This window comes from Myotis daubentonii, chromosome 3 (assembly GCF_963259705.1).
Source record: "Myotis daubentonii chromosome 3, mMyoDau2.1, whole genome shotgun sequence".
Taxonomy (NCBI): Eukaryota; Metazoa; Chordata; class Mammalia; order Chiroptera; family Vespertilionidae; genus Myotis; species Myotis daubentonii.
Window position 1 is genome coordinate 8,325,769 of NC_081842.1, and position 19,024 is coordinate 8,344,792.

The following is a 19,024-nucleotide window of genomic DNA, read 5'->3' on the forward strand; positions in this document are numbered from 1 at the left end:
TGTATTCCTTTGCTGGGGCTGCTGCGACAGTACCACAGGCAGGGGACAGAAGCAACAGAAATTATTGCTCACAGTCTGGAGGCTGGAGGCTGGAGGCTGAGATCATGGTCATGACAGGTCTCGTTCCTCCCGTGGCCTCCCTTCTCGGCTTGCAGACACTGTCCCCTCCCCGTGTTCTCACATGATTGTCCCTCTGTGCGTCTGTCCTCATCTCCTCTTATAAAGACATCTGTCCAATGGATTAGGGCCCACACCAGTGACCTCATTTAACTTGGTTACCTTTGTAAAGACCATATTCCCACCTACAGCCACATTCTGAGGTGCTGGAGGTAGGGCACCAATGTTTCTTTTTGGGGGACACAGCTCACCCATAATGAGGTGCCAGGGTCAGGTCTGAGAATGGCCAGGGCTCCTGGCTCCCAGCTCTCCCCTTCACCACCGGCCTTGAGAAGGAGCACTGGGTGCTCAGGGGCGCTGCAGCTGGGAGGAGGTCTGGGTCTGGTGCCCAGTCTTTCCTGGGGACTGGAGGACTGGAACTCTCGCTGGCTTCCTGGAGCCCTGCCTCGGGGCCTTGTGAGGCTTACCTGCTGTGGAACTATTTTTAGCTCGGCCTTGCTGAGCCACCTGGCTCACTCCCCCTCTCTGAGTGGCCAGCAGCCTGTCCCCGGGGGGGGGGGGGGCGTGTGGGTGGTGGTGACACCACCCTGTATGTCCCTTTGGGGAGGGTGATCATGCAGCTGAGAAGGTGGGGGTCCTAGTGGCTTGTACAGGGGCCACAGAACCCAGGAGGCAGCCACCTCAGCCGGGGCCCCGGTTGTGCAGGTGCCAGGCTCCTGGAACAATCTAAACCTGTTATCTGCTGACGGGACTTGGAAACGGCTCAGGTTTCCTCGCCGTCTCAGAGGACAGCGTCTGAGCATTAATGAGAAGGCCATGTGGACGGGGTGGGCCGGCTGTCCTGCCTCCCAGGGCCTGGCCTGGCCCTTCTCTCAGGTAAAGCAGCAGCAGGGGCTTCCCCACGGGGCAGGGCTTCCCAGGCGGTCCTCTAGAGTCACGGCGATGGGGGAGGACAAGAGCTGGGGTTCAGGCCTTTTTCTCAAGGGAACCCTGTCTTCACGCATCAGAACCAGAAATCAGGAGCGGCTTGTGGCCAAGGGCTCGCCGTGGCCTCACCCGTCCTGAGCCGCAGGCCCTAATGCCGCTCGGGCCCCTCTGGTCCTCAGTTTCCTCAGATGTAACACAGGGAGGTGAGAGCCCAAGAACCTGCAATATTGAAATTATGACGTTATAGACATCTGATCTGTGGAGTCTCATCTGCTGTTGGTGGAAGTGGTGTTGGCCGAGTGCGTTAGTTACTGTAATCGTTAGAGAAATGAATTGTTTTCTGATGCTGCGTAACAAGTGTCCCTGGCACCGTGGTGTAAGAACACGAGGCCTTCCTCGCCCTCGGTTGCTCAGGGTCACCGCTGCAGGCAGCCTGGCTGGGCGGGTCGGGTGCTCACAGGCTGCAGGCATCTGAAGGCTTGTCTGGGCCTGGAGGGTCAGCGTCCATGTGGCCTCTCTCCTGGCACAGGTCTTGGCTCCCTCCACATCCAGCACCCCTGCTCCAGTGCCCTCCCCTGGCAGCTGCTTCCCTGAGCCAGCCAGGCAGAGACCCTTCTATGACTCGGCCTGGGAAACCCCATGGCACCATTTCTGGCAATCAGTTGTTCTCCAGGCACAGGGATACCAGGGAGTGGGTCCCTGGCACGCTCAGCAGGGTGCACACAGCACCATCACGTGCCAGCTTGGGACTCGCCAGGGGCTGAATCACAGCTTCCCTGTTTCTCTCCTCACATGGGGAATTGTCGGGCAGCGCCCAGAGCAGGCACAACCCCAAAATGTGAGCTCTGGCTTCATCTTAGGAACTAAGAAGTGCACATTGAAGAGAAGGGGAGGAAAGCCAGTTAAGTTCTTGGAGGAGTTGCCGGTTTTGTGTTAGAAACCAAAACAAAAGCCTTTTAGCTTAAAAAAGTGCACAGCAGCCTGGGAATTAAAAGGCAGTTATGTGTTTTATTTCAGTTGCAATTTAAATTTTTTAAATAAGATGCTAAAAAAAAGTTGAAATTACCCATAATGCCTTTACCTAGAGATCATCACTGTTAATATTTGGGTGCATATTTCTTCTAGTCTTCTTCCTTTCTTATATGCCTGGGTGTGTGTGTGTGGTTCGTGTGTGTATGTGGTGTGGTGTGGTGTGATGTGGTGTATATGTGTGTGTATGTGGTGTGGTGTATGTGTGTGTGTGTGTGTGTGTGTGGTTCGTGTGTGTATGTGGTGTGGTGTGGTGTGATGTGGTGTATATGTGTGTGTATGTGGTGTGGTGTATGTGTGTGTGTGTGTGTGTGTGTGTGGTTCGTGTGTGTATGTGGTGTGGTGTGTATATATGTGTGTGTGTGGTTCGTGTGTGTATGTGGCGTGGTGTATATGTGTGTGTATGTGGTGTGGTGTGTATGTGTGTGTATGTGGTGTGGTGTATGTGCTGTGGTGTGTATATGTGTGTATGTGGTGTGGTGTATATGTGTGTGTATGTGGTGTGGTGTGTATGTGTGTGTATGTGGTGTGGTGTGTATATGTGTGTATGTGTGTGGTTCGTGTGTGTATGTGGCGTGGTGTATGTGTGTGTGTGGTGTGGTGTATATGTGTGTGTGTTTGTGGTGTGGTGTGTGTGTGTGTGTGTGTGGTGTGTATATGTGTGTGTATGTGGTGTGTATATGTGTGTGTGTGTGGTGTGGTGTGGTGTGCATATGTGTGTGAGGTGCGGTGTATGTGTGACACACGGCTAAATGACGGTGCCAGGTCCCTGTTTGCCGACCTGCAGAAGCTCCTGAGTCTGCCATTGGTGAGCCCCTCACCCTCGGGCTGCAGATCTGGGCTCTGAGGTAGGGACGGTGGGCTTCCCTTCCACCTGCAGCTCTGGCCTCTGGGCCCTGGACGCGTCCTGACTGCTGTCCCCGTCCCTCCAGGACGGCCGTTCTCAGTGAAGGACCTTGCTCTCGCTACTGAGGAGTGACCATGGGCCTGCTCGCCTACCTGAAGACCCAGTTCATCCTGCACCTCCTCATCGGGTTCGTCTTTGTGGTGAGCGGGCTGGTCATCAACTTCATCCAGCTCTGCACCCTCGTCCTCTGGCCCCTGAACAAGCAGCTGTACCGCCGGCTGAACTGCCGCCTCGCCTACTCGCTCTGGAGCCGTGAGTACCGCCGTGCACCGCTGGGCGTGCTGCTGTGATGGGGGTGCTCAGGAGGGCGGTGGGTTACTCCTCACAGGGAGCGTGTGCAGAGATGCTCAACCCACACTCATCATTAGGGCGAGCAAGTGGCGTGGCGACACCCGGCCTGGACCCGCAGCGGGGGCAGCTTGGGGAGGGTTAGCCCAGTGCTTTGGGACTTGGAAACAGTCAGAAACTCATCCACCGTTAGCAGCCCTAGCAGCTGCCAGGACACGGCCAGCCCGTCTCACTGATCCCCAGGCGCCCTCCCCAGGGTGGGGAAGCACCCCTCTCTCAGGGGGCCTGTCATCCCACTTGTCTGTGTCACCTCTCGAATCAAGTACCTGTGTGTAGACGTGCATGTCTGCTACCTGTGCACTTGTGTCCGTGTGTTTATACATACGTAATCCATCAACCTCGGGCTGTCAGATGGACAGACTGAAAGCTGTTAAATGGAGTTAATGTCACGTGCTCTTCTCCCAGAAGCCACTCTTACCTCCTTTCTGTAAATGGGGAAACCGAGGCTCAGCGCCCAGGCTCTAGCACTGGGCTGTCTTGGAAGCATTCCCTGGCCTCCACCCCAAGGGTTGGTGCCCTCGGAAAATGGAGGGGCTGGTTCAGCACAAAAGGAACGGGGCTGTGCTGTGTGACCCGCCTCAGCCCTGTGCCTGGAGCCTCACCGTGAGGTCGCCCTGCTCAGGGCACCTGGCCGCCCGTTCAGCCACGCTGCCGACCGCAGGGCCCGGCTGGCTGTGCCACACCCACCCCTCCCCCCATTCTGTGGATGAAATGTGCGATATTCCATAAACCCCCAGCACGGTGGAAATCTTAACTGGACATCAGGTAGCCATCTATGATGCAAGTTTTCCTAATTATTTTTCTGCTACTTTCTGGAAGTTTCATTTGTCTTCTCCCCAATGTTTGCTTGGAGAAGGTAATTATAAGTTAGGAAAACTTATTTTATTTAATGTAAACCACCCAAACCCATTTCTAGCCCAAAAGCCCGGTCCGGATGAAATACTGGGAAAGCCCCGCCCGCGGCAGAGCTGGGCCTGGCCTGTGCTGCTGCCCGAGGGAGGCCGGCCGGAGTGCGGCTGCGCGTGCCAACGCCCTGCCCTCCCCGTGTGCCCGCAGAGCTGGTCATGCTGCTGGAGTGGTGGTCCTGCACGCAGTGCACGCTCTTCGCTGACCAGGCCACCATGGACCGCTTAGGGAAGGAGCACGCCATCATCATCCTCAACCACAACTTCGAGATCGACTTCCTGTGCGGGTGGACCATGTGTGAGCGGTTCGGGGTCCTGGGGGTGAGTGATGCAGGGGGCCCAGGGAGGTGCTAGCCTGGCTCTGGGACCTGGGCTTCCTCTCCTTCTGTTTTAGCTCCTGGCCCCCTGAGCTGGGGATCGGGCGTACAGCTGGCCTAAGGTGCCTCGATGGCTGGCTGCCCAGGCTCTCCTGAGGTTGGCTGTCCCGCCTTTCCTCTCCTGAGCCTCACTTACTACCCCGTGAGTCCCCAGAGCCTCAGTGAGCCGGTGCCCGATGCAGTGTGAACACCCTGAGCCAGGCCACGGGGTCCCACCGCAGTGAGCGCCGTGGGTGGCGTCCCTGCCCTCCTTAGGACGGCCTGGCCTTGCCGCCAGTTCCCGTGGCTGCGTCCTGGGCCCTCCCTCTGCCAGGCCTGCGCCTTGGCTTCCTCCTCTGTAGGAGGCACACCTGTGCTCTCGGGTCAAGCTGGTCCCAGTGGCCCACACTCAGGGTCAGGTGCCCCTGGGGGCAGGGTAGGCATGACCACCACGCCAGGCCTGGGGCACCCGGGGAGCCTCCAGCCGAGAGCGCACTACCTGCCCCTCCTCCCTGCAGAGCTCCAAGGTCCTGGCCAAGAGGGAGCTGCTGTGCGTGCCCCTCATCGGCTGGACGTGGTACTTCCTGGAGATCGTGTTCTGCAAGAGGAAATGGGAGGAGGACCGGGACACGGTCATCACAGGGCTGAGGTGCCTGGCCGACTACCCTGAGTACATGTGGGTGAGTCCGTGCCCCCACGGGGGCCCTGGCACGGGAGGCTGCACTGGCTGGTGCCACCTTACATGTATGACTGTGATCTGCATCATGAGTGGAAAGTCCAGGCCGATTCACAGCAGGGCCTGGGGGCCACCTGCTCCCACTGCCCCCATTGGAAGCCAGAGCCTGGAGGGAGGGGGGCACCTCCCTGCACAGCAGAGTGGGGTCCCCTGAGAGGAGTGGGTGCCCAGCCAGCGCCCAGGCTGAGGAGCCGCCTCTGCAGGGAGGGTCTTCTTTGGAGGTGGTTCCAGAGCGACCCCTAGTGACCTGCAGGTCTAGGTGAGTTCATCCTTCAGGGCGTAGAAGAGTCACCGGGCACAGGACACGACCTGTAGCAGCAGCCAGGGCCCGGGGCTCGGGGGGGGGGGGGGGGGGGGCGGGGGGGGGGGCGGGGGGGGGGGCGGGGGGGGGCGGGGGGGGGCGGGGGGGGGTTCCCAAGCCCCTGAGAAGCGTTTGATGACACCCGCCTGGAGTCAGTGGTGTCAGGCAGCTCAGATCCGTTTCTCTGTCTCGCCTTCTTCTGGCCTCTGAGAGCTGCCTCGTTACCGAGCGTTAATACCTCGTGTGTTCCGCTCCCACCAGAAGGCTGCCCGGGGACCTGCACGCTCCCTTCTTCCTGTTGCATGCTTTGAGAATAAGCCCAATGCTGTTAGCTGCCGGTGAGGGAATTGGCGTGTGGGGAGTATTTTAGGGCAGGTTGTCACCCTAAAATGAAAGAACATTTCAAAGTGCTTGTCCCTGGAGGAGTGCTGTCATTTCTACAAATCGGACAGCAAGCGGTTTGCTGCCAGTCAGGTCCCCATGCGTGGAGTCGTCTGAGCCCCTGTCCCTGTGTTCCTGCCCTAGTTTCTCCTGTACTGTGAGGGCACGCGCTTCACAGAGAAGAAACACCGCGTCAGCATGGAGGTGGCCGCCTCCAAGGGGCTGCCCCCCCTCAAGCACCACCTGCTGCCTCGCACCAAGGGCTTCACCACCGCGGTCCAGTGCCTGCGCGGGACAGGTGAGAGCCCGCGCCCCCAGAGCCGGGACCCTGGTCCTCCGGGCCCCACGCAAAGCGAGAGACAAAAGCAGTCAACTCCATGAGTGAGTTACATGTCAACTACAGGACGGAAAAGGGAGGACCATGTAAGCAGACTTAACATATTGTAAAATCCTGGTGTCATCTCTGAGGTGATAAAATGCTAGTTAATGGAAAAATAACTAAAATAATCAAAAAGTACATAACTGAAAACCTTATAAAGGAAAAAAAAATCTAACCCCAGAAGAGACAAGATAAAAGAAAGGGGCAGAGAACAGTTAGAAGAGGGCAGAGAGTAGATTTAGATGCACACACATCAGTGAGCACAGATGTGATCATTAAATGCCCAACTAAAAGCTGAGAGTCGGCAAAGAAAAACGACCTGCGTGAAAGCCCGCTGGGCTCTGCGTGGGTCAGGAGTGAGCGGCGGCCTGGCTCACCCTGCACCCCCGCCCCCACAGTCGCAGCCATCTATGATGTCACTCTGAATTTCCGGGGAAACAAGAACCCGTCTTTGCTGGGGATCCTCTACGGGAAGAAGTACGAGGCAGATATGTGTTTGAGGTGAGCTCCGTGCCCAGTGGGCACCCCATCCTGCCCAGTGCCCCCTCCCGTGCCTTCCCAGCCCCAACACATGGTCCCCCTCACCCCGGGCTTGATGCTGTATTTCTGTGACCTTTGTTGACACTGGTGATTGCAGCCCCAGAATTTAAGGGATCTCAGTCTGTAAGAGTCCAAGGGAGGAGGGTCCGTCTTGGGTTTCACCCGAGTGGCTCCTGGAGCCAGGGAGACGCGACAGAGTGAGGTACCCAGGTGTCCACGCTGAGCTGGGCTTTGTTCTGAGAGGCAGGCAGGGCCTCGCACGGGGAGCGACCTTCATTCCTGTCACACAAGATCGAGGTCCCTGACCAGGAGAGTGGTCCCCGGATGGCGACTGCGTGTCTCACGGTCACGCTTGGACTCTCCAAGTGTCTCTGGCTCATGAAGAGAAGATAATTGATCCCCAAAATATATTTTAAACTTAAAACAGCCAGGGGATTACTCTGTTCATAAAATGGTGTTGTGACTTCGATTCCAGCCCAGGCTGTCTCCTGTCTGGGTCTCCCTGGTTGAACGGCCAGTCCCCCGAGTCATTCAGACATGCCCCGGAGGCAGGCCCTTCCCTGGTGTGGAGACCACACAGACGGGCTCTGCGTTAGCGCCCTTGCCTGCCATCCGACCACCAGCGACTCAGTCACCATCCTGGCCACTGTGATTGCTGAAGGCTCAGACCAGCCTTGCCATTGCAGTCTGGAGAGCTTGGGTCAGCACAGCTTTTAAAAATACCACCCAGTAGTGGCCGGGTGGTCAGTTGTCAGAGCATTGGCCTGTACAGCAAAGGGTGCAGGTTTGATTCCTAGTCAAGGGCACATACCTGGGTTGCAGGCATAACCCACATACATCAAATTCTCAATTTTTAGAGCAAAAAGTTTGAGATAGCTTAAAACAGGACATGCATGTCTGGCCATGGACACTTCGCCTGGCTGTCCTTTCACTGTGGGCCCCTCTGGAGTGGGCAGCCGGGCCCCTGTGATGAACTGCGTCTCACCTGCATCCCCAGTTAGTTATTCTAGCTCAGGTGTGTGCTGGTGATCTTGAAGTACAACAGTTGCTGTGAAAGTGGTTCTTCGCCCCAGCCGGTTTGGCTCAGTGGATAGAACGTCAGCCTGCGGACCGAAGGGTGTCGGGTTCGATTCCGGTCAAGGGCATGTACCTCGGTTGCAGGCTGGTCAGGGCCCCTGGTCGGGGTGTGTGCAGGAGGCAACTAATCAATGATGTTTCTCTCACATGGATGTTTCTCTCTGTTTTCCCTCTCTCATCCACTCTCCCTAAAAACCAATGGGAAAGTACCCCCCCCCCCCCCCCGAGAGGATTAACAAAAAAAGAAAGTGGCTCTGGTCCTGATAAGCTTCCCCATGGACACCTCCTCTCACGGGCTGGCGATTTAGCTGGTGATTAGGCTTATAAATAAGTTAGTGTCCTAACCGAAGTCAGCTGTTTGTTCGTTGAGATGAAAGTTCCAAACCTCTGTTGTTTTTCATATTTGAAGCAAGTAGATTTCATCTGTGAAAGACATAATCTTCTTTGCCTAATGAAAGACTCCAAGTCATAATTATTTCCGAGAGTGAACTGATGAGAGACCAAAACTCCTGCTGACGTTAATAAAGGGTCACCCTTCGCAGAGGAGCTGGGGGCACGCCCTGCTCATTGCATGGCTCCTGGGGACCCCTTGTGACATCCTCCCACTAGCCCATGGACATAGATGCGGCTCGGCCCCTTCCGTGGCACCCTGCAGGCCTGCAGAGCCCAGGCCACCTCTGGGGGACGCCCAAGGAGAAGTTACTTGGATGTGTGTGTGTTTTTGGAAAGTGAGAGTGAGGTTGAGCAAAAGCAGGCCAGCGGGTCACCCCGATGCACAGGTGCCCCCGTTTTCAGTTTGCTGTCACCTAGGTATTCACTTTGCTCTCGATCTTCTTCACGAGCAGGAGGTTCCCTCTGGACGAGATCCCGCAGGATGAGAAGGAAGCGGCCCAGTGGCTCCATGCGCTGTACCAGGAGAAGGTAAAGGCGAATGCCCGGGCAGGCCGACCCCTGTGGGTCAGGGCTTCCCAGAGGCTTCTTTCTAACTCTTTTCTTTCACTTTTCTTAACTTTTGAGAAATTAACAAACTAGAGGAAAATATAACGATAACAGTGCTTATGTAACTTTGGCGGATAATAATTGATTATGTTTGTTTCGTTTTTTCATGTAAAGGAAATTGTAGATATATAACAGATGTGTATATGTGTATGTATATGGTTTGCAAGAAGAAACACACTATAGATGACATGACAAGATTCTTATGATCACACCCATCCCCACCTCTATTCCCCCATGGCATGCCTCATCCCTGACTCTTAATTCTGTTTTATTTTATATATACAAACATACAGGACACTAGATTTTTGTTTTCAGCACCAAGGGAGGCTTAGATAATCAGAAAATCCTTTCACTATATAACAAATATTTTGTTAAATGCATTGACAAGCTTGCAAGAAAATAAGGGAAATCTCTAGGAATCCAAAAAAAAGGAGATGGATGCCCTAGCCAGTTTGGTTCAGTGGTTAGAGCATCACCCTTGGACTGAAGGGTCCCGGGTCCAAGGGCACATACCTCAGTTGCAGGCTCAATCCCCAGCCCTGGTTGGGGCACCTGCGGGAGGCAACCAATCGATGTCTGTCTGTGTCTTTCCCGCTGCCTTCCACTCTAAAAACCAGTGGAAAAATATCCTCAGGTGAGGATAAGTAACAAAAAAAGATGGAGCTAAAGACCTGTAGTGAGCCGGGGGCTGACACAGCCACATTCTCCTGGTGGCGTTTGCTGGTCTCCTTACCCTAAAGTTTGTCTACCTGGAAACAGAAGGTAAGGGTTTGACCTGATTCAAGGCAGAAGTTGGAACTGGGAACGCTAAAGCTGGAGCCCTCTGATAGCTTTACCCTCAGGAAAGTTAAACAAAAACATCTACCTTCCAGCACAGGGAAATGACTGAGTTTTCCTTTCTTGGTCTCAACAAGTCCCCCTGGTAAGTCACAATTACAAGCCTGCCTGCAACCAGGTTTGGGGTTTGAATTTACACTAACAACATAGTTCAAGAACAAAGAGAAAATATCAACATGAAAAGTGGTTCCAGGCAAATCTCTCTGGAGCTCCTGGGAGAAGCATGTGCAAAACTGGAAGAACATGACTCCAGTCCTAAGCTGTCCACGATTTTCTCAGGTAAAATTCTGCTGGAGATGAGCTCAGCGCCAAAATCCATCATGAGCAAGACAGACAGAAAAACGAAACCCTCCAAAAACCTCAGCTAATGGAACTATCAGAGACTAAAATCAGTATTTTTGAAATGACTAAGCACAAAAGAAGGAACTGAAAAGAAAAGAGCAAGACCTATGGGAAAATGAGTCAGATTTGGGAAAAACCAAGTAGCATTTACAGGCATGAGAAATCTCGTCATTCAGAGTAAAACCTTAACAGATTAAATATCAGATGAGATACAGCTAAAGAGAAAATGAGTAAGAAGGATTTAGAAGAAATTACTCAGAATGCAGCCCAGAGGAAGTGTAACTTATGAAAAGGCTAAATGGTACGGAGTATCGACTGAGCGGTCCAGTAGGCAACTCCCAGAAGGTCCAGAGAGAGAAAGCAGAAGGAACGGCGAAGAGCAGTTGTCACAGCTAATGACCATAAAACTCCTAGAATGATGGACATAGATTTCATCAGGTTCAAGAAGTACAGTCTGGGATAAGATAAAAATAAAAAGAAATTCATCCCTGCTTGGCAATGAAATTCCAAAACACTAAAGACCAAAAGAGATCTTAGATTCACCAGAGAGAAAAGACATACTGCCCACAAAGGAACAACCATCAGGTTAGCAGAGGACATATCTCTTACTACATATCAGAATCTTTTCAAGTATTACACGTTTTGTCCTCTTAATAACCATACACACACATTATACATGCACACGCATGTATACACAAAACAGCAAACCCAGAGGAGAACAAATAAAGATAGCATAAATTATTTCAACAGGAAGCAAAGCTACAAAAGAGTGAATCAACGGGACCAAAAGCTTTTTCTTTAAAACTATTATAAAATAGAAGGCCTTGGGCAAGACTGACCAATTAAAAAAGAGTGATGACAGCAATAGGAATAAAAAAGATGACCCAGCCTAAGAGCAGAGTGAAAATAATATGAGAGCACTGTGACTAGCTTTATGCTCATGCACTTGAAAACTTAGATGAAACATAATTTGGAAGAACAATGTAACTCTTTCCAGAAGAAACAGAAACAGCGTGTGCACAGGCAGATAGGCAGGTGGAGCTTGGATGCATCAGGCGGCGAAGGAGAGTGTGTCTCTGAATCTCCATCAGGTTTTAAAATGGTGAAACTCTGTGTAAACAAAGTGACAGGTGCAAGCAACCGTATTTGTTCAGTAGGAAATGAGAAGTGACCTGAGCAAATGAATACACAAATGCAGTGTATCTATTTCCTAATAATATACTTTTATATACTGTGGTGTTCTATATTTTTCTTTTTTTTTTTAGCCATTGTTTTCTTCTATCTGTTGATAGTGACATAAATGGGTCAAATTCACCCCTTTCAGATGCCGCATGGTGTTCCGCCATCTACTGATATTCTGTCCCTGTCTGTGAACATTAGTTTGTTCCCACTTTGCTGTCCCCAGTGGGGCAGGCGCACGTGAAACAGACTAGAGTGGAAACGTGTACGAATGCTCCCTGTGGCCTGGGTGAGCTTGGTTTCCTCCTGAAATGGGTTGCGTACGTGGACACTGGATCGCAATATAAAACGTAGTCCTAATTCAGAAAGGGAGGCGTGGACAGGGCCTGCCTTCCGGTTTTGCAGTGTGGCCTCGGCCTTGGTTCATCTTCACCACCACCTACTGTAAACCCTCTGTGGGGCCCCGGGCCGCGCTGGGCGAGAGAGGGAGGCAGGTCCCGTCCACTTAGGGTCAGGTAGCCGAGGGGGGGTAGCCACATGAGCTTGAAAATGGCAGAAACGTGCTGAGGGCTGTGAAGGGCTGGGCCTTCTGGTCACCCCGAGGTGTACGTGGGGCATGAAGGTCATGGGTGCTCCGGGCCACTCGCGGCCTCGAGCAGTGGGGTGACTGTCCCCGTCCACAGGTTGGACGAGGCGGTGAGATGAGGTGTTTGTTAAGCTCCTCCCCCATTTATATATAACACAAAACGTAACTGTAGAAAATATTTTTCTTTTTTTTTCTCAATAACTGTAGAAAATGGAATGTGGGAAATAAAATGGAAAAAATAAAAACAGACGACATTGCACTCCTCCACGATCACGTGGGGTGCATCCTTCTCAGCGTGGTCCTACCCACATAGCCAGTCCTGCATACTTTCTGTTTAAATGGAATAACCTGGCACTTTAAACGTCACAGTGCACCCCCTGTTAACACGTCTGAGCGGTGGCTGCGGCGACGTCTGCTCCATTGTTGCCCGTATGCCGGCCAGCCCTGCTCCGTGTTCACAACACGCTCCCCACCGTGCCGCTGCTGACGATCCCGCCGAGGGTCATCTCCCGTGTCTTCACGGGCTGCTCGCTCCTGTCACTAGCCCATAGGCAGTGGAGTAGGAGAGGTGAAGTAACTTTCCAGGGGCGAGAGCTGGCAGGGGTGATGCTAGGACTTGTGCTCTGCCCATTGCCCCCCCCCCCCCCCCCCGTGCCCCTGAGACAGCGGGAGATGATGAGGGTCCTAGCTCAGACCGCCAGCCCTGGGGTCACAGTGTCCGTCCTGGGCCAGGCACAGACTCATTCTTTTCCTAGGAAATGTGTCAGGTCACAGGGTTTGTGGTTTTTGTTTTGCTTTTTAATATAATTTTATTGATTTCAGAGAGGAAAGGAGAGGGAGAGAGAGAGCCATCAATGATGAGAAAGACTCACTGATTGGCTGCCTCCTGCATGCCCCCTACTGGGTACTGAGCTGCAACCTGGGCATGTGCCCTGCCCGGGAATCAAACCATGACCTCCTGGTTTCATAAATCGCTGCTCAGCCACTGAGCTGCTCCGGGTTTGTGTTTTTACAAGATTTTGGTGCAGGCAGCCAAGTTCTGTGTGAAGGTCATGCCCCTTGGTCTCCCGCCCACAGGGCACGATTGGTCCAGTCCCTGGGGCCCTTGACAGGTGGAGCCAGTTTCAGTCACCGCGTTCTCTGGGGTAAGAGCACAGCATGCGATGACACCGCTTTCTCTGTGGACTCTGGCAGGATGCTCTGCAGGAGAAGTATAACCAGAAGGGCGTGTTTCCGGGGGAGCCCTTCAGACCTGCGCGCCGGCCGTGGACGCTCCTGAATTTCCTCTTCTGGGCCACGGTTCTCCTGTCTCCTCTGTTCCGCTTTGTCCTGGGCGTCTTTGCAAGCGGCTCTCCCCTCCTGATCCTCACATTCCTGGGCTTTGTCGGGGCAGGTAAGGAATGTGAAGGCTCCCACCGCTCAGGCCCAGGCCTGCCATGCCCCCCGTGGAGGCGCCCAGGCCTGCAGGCCATCGCAGTGCCTGGGAGGCATCGAGGAGACGGGATCCAAGCAAGGCCTCGGGGCCTCAGCGCGGGCTCCAGCCACTCTGCTGCGGGAGTCATCTGCTCCTGGACTGCGCGTGGGCGGGGCAGAGGGAGGGTGGGAGGGGCCTGCCTGTCACCCCACGGGCCTCCCAATAATGATTTTCCCAGTTGAACCATCTAACCCACCTTTCTCCTGTTTTAAAGCTTCCTTTGGAGTCCGCCGACTAATAGGAGTAACTGAAATAGAAAAAGGCTCCAGCTACGGGAACCAAGAATTTAAGAAAAAGGAATAATTAATGGCTGTGATTGAACACACTTAACTTGATGGTGGTGTCCGATTAACTCAATTAAAAACAGAACCACACACACAGAGGAAAAAAGACACTTAGAAACTATTTTCTTATTAACTGGTGACTAATATTAACCAATAAACTTGAGCCAAGAGTAAAGAAATCAGAAAGCCTGCCGGATGGAGACTTCGCAGCGCACCGCAGGGCCGCCTGTCGCTGTGGGAGACCGGGGCACGGAGGGCGGCATCTGCTCTGGGCGGTGGCCCCTGGGGTCCCGGATTCACCCAGCGCCATCGCTCAAGGACTCTGCTGGCCAGAGAGAGCCTCTGATGCTTTCTCTTCTTAAACTTGGGTCCCTTTTTTGTTTTTACCTGTGATTTCGGGAACTCACCCTGGCCCCTTGCCGCTCCCCTGCACCCCCAGCAAACTCTCTTCAGGACTCTTCCCCAGGCCTCCTGGGTGCAGATGTCACAGCATCTCTGGTCCCCAAGGCAACCAGCATCTTGGCTTCCGGACAGTAGGGTGGGGAGCTGGTGGGGGCAGGGCACCGTGGAGAGAATGCTCTGGGTGAGAAGCACACCCTAGGTGTCGGATGGATGGAGCCCGTGCAGGGCTGGCAGCTGGCAGCAGGCAGAGGCTGGGTGTGAGTGCTCGAGGGTGCGGGTGCAGTGAATGTAGCTCCTCAGCCCCTTCTCTCTGTGGCCCTGACTGCAGTCCCTCTACTGGGTGCTGGGAGGGGCCTCACTGGGCCAGTGCCTCTCCCCGCAGCCCCAGAACCTGTCATGCTGCAGGAAGCAGTGTCACCACCCAGCCTGTCTTCTGAGATGGTTGGAGACTGTTAACACAGGGCTTGTTGGCCTCTAGAGATGCTATTTTCACAGTTGATCTGTTGGTGGCTCTCAACTCCCTGATGAAAATGAGCTGTGGCGAGCCTTCCCCCATCCTGCCACCCTCCCTGCCCTGAGCAGGCACATGTGTCCGGCCGAGGCCTGCTTCTGGCCAGGTGGGTGGCCTCCTGGCCTGGTGGTGCCCACACCCACAGGTGCCCGGTGGAGTGTCTCCCCAGGTCCCGGCAGCCTGTGCTTGACTATGTCCTCTCAGCATCCTTTGCAGGCTTGGCCTGGGTGGAGGTTGGCCCCGCAGATGGAGCCTGGCCGGCTGGAGGCTGCTGGGCAGACAGAGTGGGAACCAGGGTTCCTCCCGCCTCCCGTGGCTCCGCTCCGCCATCCCACCGCACACGGCTGTACTGGACTTCCTTCTTAAACCTTCAAGTTGGTTTTTTTAAAGTCACATTTCCTGCCTCTTTTTTTAGCAAGGGAAAGAAAACTAATGGGTATTATCTCTGACACACTGTAACCAGCATTCCGAATAGAGGCAGGTTGGATTTTCTAGAAAAATGGAGGAAAGAGACATAAAAGAAATTAGAAACTAAGTTGAAAAAACAGTAATGTACTGGCCCTAAGTGTGTTTGGGGAAGATTTGTCAGGCTGGCGCGAAGGCTCATAACAGCGATGCTCCAGAGGTTTAGGTTGGTGGCCGTGACGGCAGGTGCCGAGAACTGCGCCCCAGTTCTGTGCTGCTCGTGTCCCGGGGCGCGTGGATGCAACTCCTTGTGGGGCTGAAGGGTTGAAACAAAACAGTTCAAAATGCTTTTGTTCAGAACTAAGCCTGCTTGCCTCTGTCCTGAAACACCCCCCCCCCGACCCCCCCCCCCAGGGTGAGCGGCCACCGTCAAGTTGATTTGTCTTCATACCGTGCTGCTCATCTGTCTCCATGCGTGTTCACCTGTGTCATTTGCTGAGTCACGAATGCCTAAATCAGCTTAAAGGAAACCAGAGGGAGGGTCTCCTGGACGGAGCCCCACCGGGAAGATGCAGATTTAGATCTTCTACCACTTAGTTAATAGTCCTGGTTTCCCAGATAAGTCCCCTCCCCCTGAAATCAACTCATCATGTGCGAATTCTACATCGAGTCAATGTATGAGCCATGCAGACTCCTGTGAATGGAGCCTGAGACCGGGGTGTGGGTTTCCAGTCTCAGTGATTCCTTCCGATTTAACATGGATCAGCTCTTGCCTTGAACACTGAGCCCTTTGGGAGCAATAAAAACTACACCAGGACTGTGCAGACTTTTTTTTTGAGAGAGAGAGAGAGAGTGGATTTTGCTTTTCATTCACTTCATAAGGAAAGGGGGAGGGGAGCTCTTTTAAATTTTTAGCTTAAATTAATAAATTGCAGAATTGTGCTTTTCTTTATTCTTTGCCTTTACACCCACTACTGAGTTCCATGTGTTGCTGATGCTGCCATGTCACATTCAGGCTGAGCGTGGGACAGGCCATGCTGGTTGCAGCCTCGTTGTGCTCTCTAGGCGTAAAGGGCGAGTCCTGGGTCAGTGAAGGCCGGGGGGTGTTTGCTGCCTCTCCCTGCTGGGGGAAGTGTTTGCTGACTCTCTCTGGGGTAGGCCCTGCCACTTGCTCTGTGCCTGGGAACCAGCCCCCTGCTCCTGCTGGGGGGTCGCTGGCTGCATGTTTCTCAGCTCAGGCAAGGCCCCACTCTCAGGTGCAAGTCTCCAAGTCCAGTGTCATCTTCCCCCTCTGTCTCCTGCCCCTGCCCAGTACATGGAGTTTGGCCTGTGGGCCTTCCCCATGTGTCTAGCTGCTGGAGGTCGCAGTTCTTTGGGCCCCTCTGGGTGACTGTGATATTTCCATGGTGACTTTGTAGCAGCTGCCGGGGGCTCTGTGGCTTCCATCTCTGGGGTCCTTGTGACAGCACCGAGAGCAGTGACGGTGGGGAGCAGCGCGGCTGGTCAGAGGGAGAGCAGGGCATCGATTTTGAATGCTCGTTTTCCGTATGCCCCCCTTTTCTCCAGACCTGGTGGAGGGTTTGACATAGCCACCCACTGACAAGCATTTCCGCCAGAGAAAGCAGAGGGACAGGCCGTCCCCTGCTTGGTGACAGCCCATTGGAGGGGCCCCGTCCTCAAGAAGCACAGGATCCGTGTGATGAGCTCTGAATGTAGAAACCACTAAACCATCACAAAGCAACAGCGGACACTGCACTTTTTTGTACAGAAACGGTGCAGGTGCGGTCACTGATCAAGTCTGAATCTGCCTTGTCCGTCCCGGTCCCCGCCTGGTGTGCGGAGACAGGGGGACCTCCTTACACTAAATGATGGAGCATGATTTGGTCTGAAGGAAAGCGGTGGCTGCAGTCACGTGCAGTTCAGGGCTGTCTGGAGGCCGTCCCACACCCACGTGACTGGTTGTGTCAGGTTTGGGGTGGAGGAGTCATTCTGCATGTCGCTTTGTCTCTGCCCGAGACACCTATAGGATAAGCCAAATAGAATCCTTTCAGCCCGGCTGATATTCAGCTGAATTGTTCAACCCTGAGCGTGAGCTCCTGCTGCAAACTTCTCACCAGTAGTGCATGCTTCCCCCAGCATGCAACACTTAGCGTCCAATGGTGTGACGTGGCTTCCAGCCCTCCTGCCGTCTCCCGAGGCTGAGGGTTGAAACAGTGGGCTGCTGTGCCCGCCTGCCTTCTCTCTGGAGACAGCACGTCCCTGGCCCACGTGCCTGCCCCTTTGTATAGTGAGTTAGCTCCTAAAGCAAGGGCCAGCCTCTCCGAACGCCCAGGCCTGGGTGCTGGGTGCGCCTCCCTTTCCCCCTCCCCACTCCTGGCCATGCCACCCACTTGCACTGGGCCAGGCCAGGTGCATGCAGACATTCGGGTTTCACATTCTTGCCTATCAGGGCCAGGACACAAAAACACAGGGACAGCTTTTGGGTAGATGTCACATTGTGTTCTGTGTGATCGAGGGGTGGACACATGTGAGTTACGTTGCAGCACAAGCATTTGCCCGCTAGCTGATTCAGTGAAAACGGTGGCCTTCTCACACACCACTCGGGGAATTAAAGGACAAGACCACTTTCAGGGAGTCCGGGAAATTCCCAGAGACGCTGACACCAGTCAGCCTCAGTGGCAGCCAGGCATTCTTTTTCAGAGACAATTGGATCGCTTTAAATTTTTAAGCTTTGTAATGGCAAGTTCACCTGGAATTTCCTTTTCTCGTAAACTTTCCTTTCTTAACCTTTTTGTTGCATAAGCACTTGGACAGAAGTCAAAACTGTGAATGAGATACTGAAATGCACTAAATTGTATTAAATTAAACTGGAGTTACTTGATAACAATGAAGTAATGCATCGGATCTGCTTGTATTTATTGTCTCGGAGCTGTATGTTGTGACAATCAAATGTTACTTGTTTTCTAAATGCCAGGAAAATCAACTGGCTTCTTAATCATAAAGACCATCCGCAAGTAATGTACCACAAACTAACCATTAACACGAAGACCCGTCGGCAAGCACTCCCTGGAGATGAAAACCTCTCTGGAGAACCTCACACACCACCGACTCAAGTGCACGTAACAGATGTTGGGGTCTTTTTCTATTGTTGACAATCGGCCATAGCTGACCATCGGCCAGTTTAAAGGGTGATACATTGTATACAGGGTGCAAATATGTTCTATGGGCGTTCCTTTTTGTACTCTTCATTTTTACAAGTTTGCTACTCACAACGTTTATGTAGTTGAGGATAGAGGTATTTTTGGTCTATAGGAGCTGGGGGAGGGGGAGCAGCTAACTTAGACTTTAAAAACCTGTGTCCCGAAAACTGACTGTGTGTGCCATGCTCTGTGAAGATCACTTTGTAATGGGCGTGCGTGAGCCTGCCTGCGTGGCGGTGTTTTCTAGATTAGATGCTGCAGGCGTCATGCTTGTTTATTAAAGTTGCTGCTGTGAAAGAGAGGGATAAATATCCACAATCTAAGAGAAAGTGACTGTCTGCCTCCTTCTGTTCCTTTGTTTCTAGTCTGCATAGATTATCGCCTCCTCTCCCCTCCCCCCCCCCCCCCCCCCCCGAAGTAAAGGATCCGGCCTGTGGGGTTGCTGCCTGCACAGGCCGCTCACCTGTCCTCCATCCTCCATCCTCCACTTCCTGCTCAGTGCACTTTGCAAGCCTCTCCTTTGCATGTCAGTTGCCTTTGGGGGAAAATTGGAGAAAGAGCACCATCATCTGGCCAAGGCCGGGGAGGAAGCTAGTTGGTGCATAAAGTCTCCGACATGACTCTGCCTAAAAATGGCTCTTCAGAGCCATCAAGGATGAAAGAGTTTCTGAAGTGGGCCTGTATACATCCAAAGCTATTTTCTATAAAAATTTATTCTATGGAGAAAACCAAGGGACCCTTTTTCTCCTTTATAAAGAACTCTTGTTAGAACCAAGAGCTAGTCCAGGGTCACATTTGTTTG

General features: G+C 53.4%; 1 protein-coding gene across 8 annotated transcripts in view; it reads left to right on the forward strand.

Annotated features, from left to right (window-relative positions):
* Positions 1-17,913, forward strand: part of AGPAT3 (1-acylglycerol-3-phosphate O-acyltransferase 3) — a 70,539-nt gene extending 52,626 nt beyond the window's left edge. For all 8 annotated transcript variants that reach the window (XM_059686643.1, XM_059686647.1, XM_059686646.1 and 5 more), the window contains 8 exons: positions 3,006-3,232; positions 4,385-4,554; positions 5,108-5,269; positions 6,152-6,305; positions 6,785-6,887; positions 8,849-8,924; positions 13,141-13,339; positions 13,635-17,913. In XM_059686643.1, the coding sequence (XP_059542626.1) occupies positions 3,055-3,232; positions 4,385-4,554; positions 5,108-5,269; positions 6,152-6,305; positions 6,785-6,887; positions 8,849-8,924; positions 13,141-13,339; positions 13,635-13,723 (1,131 nt within the window). In that variant the 5' untranslated portion in view covers positions 3,006-3,054 and the 3' untranslated portion in view covers positions 13,724-17,913. The remainder of the gene's footprint in view (positions 1-3,005; positions 3,233-4,384; positions 4,555-5,107; positions 5,270-6,151; positions 6,306-6,784; positions 6,888-8,848; positions 8,925-13,140; positions 13,340-13,634) is intronic.
* The last annotated feature ends 1,111 nt before the right edge of the window (positions 17,914-19,024 follow it).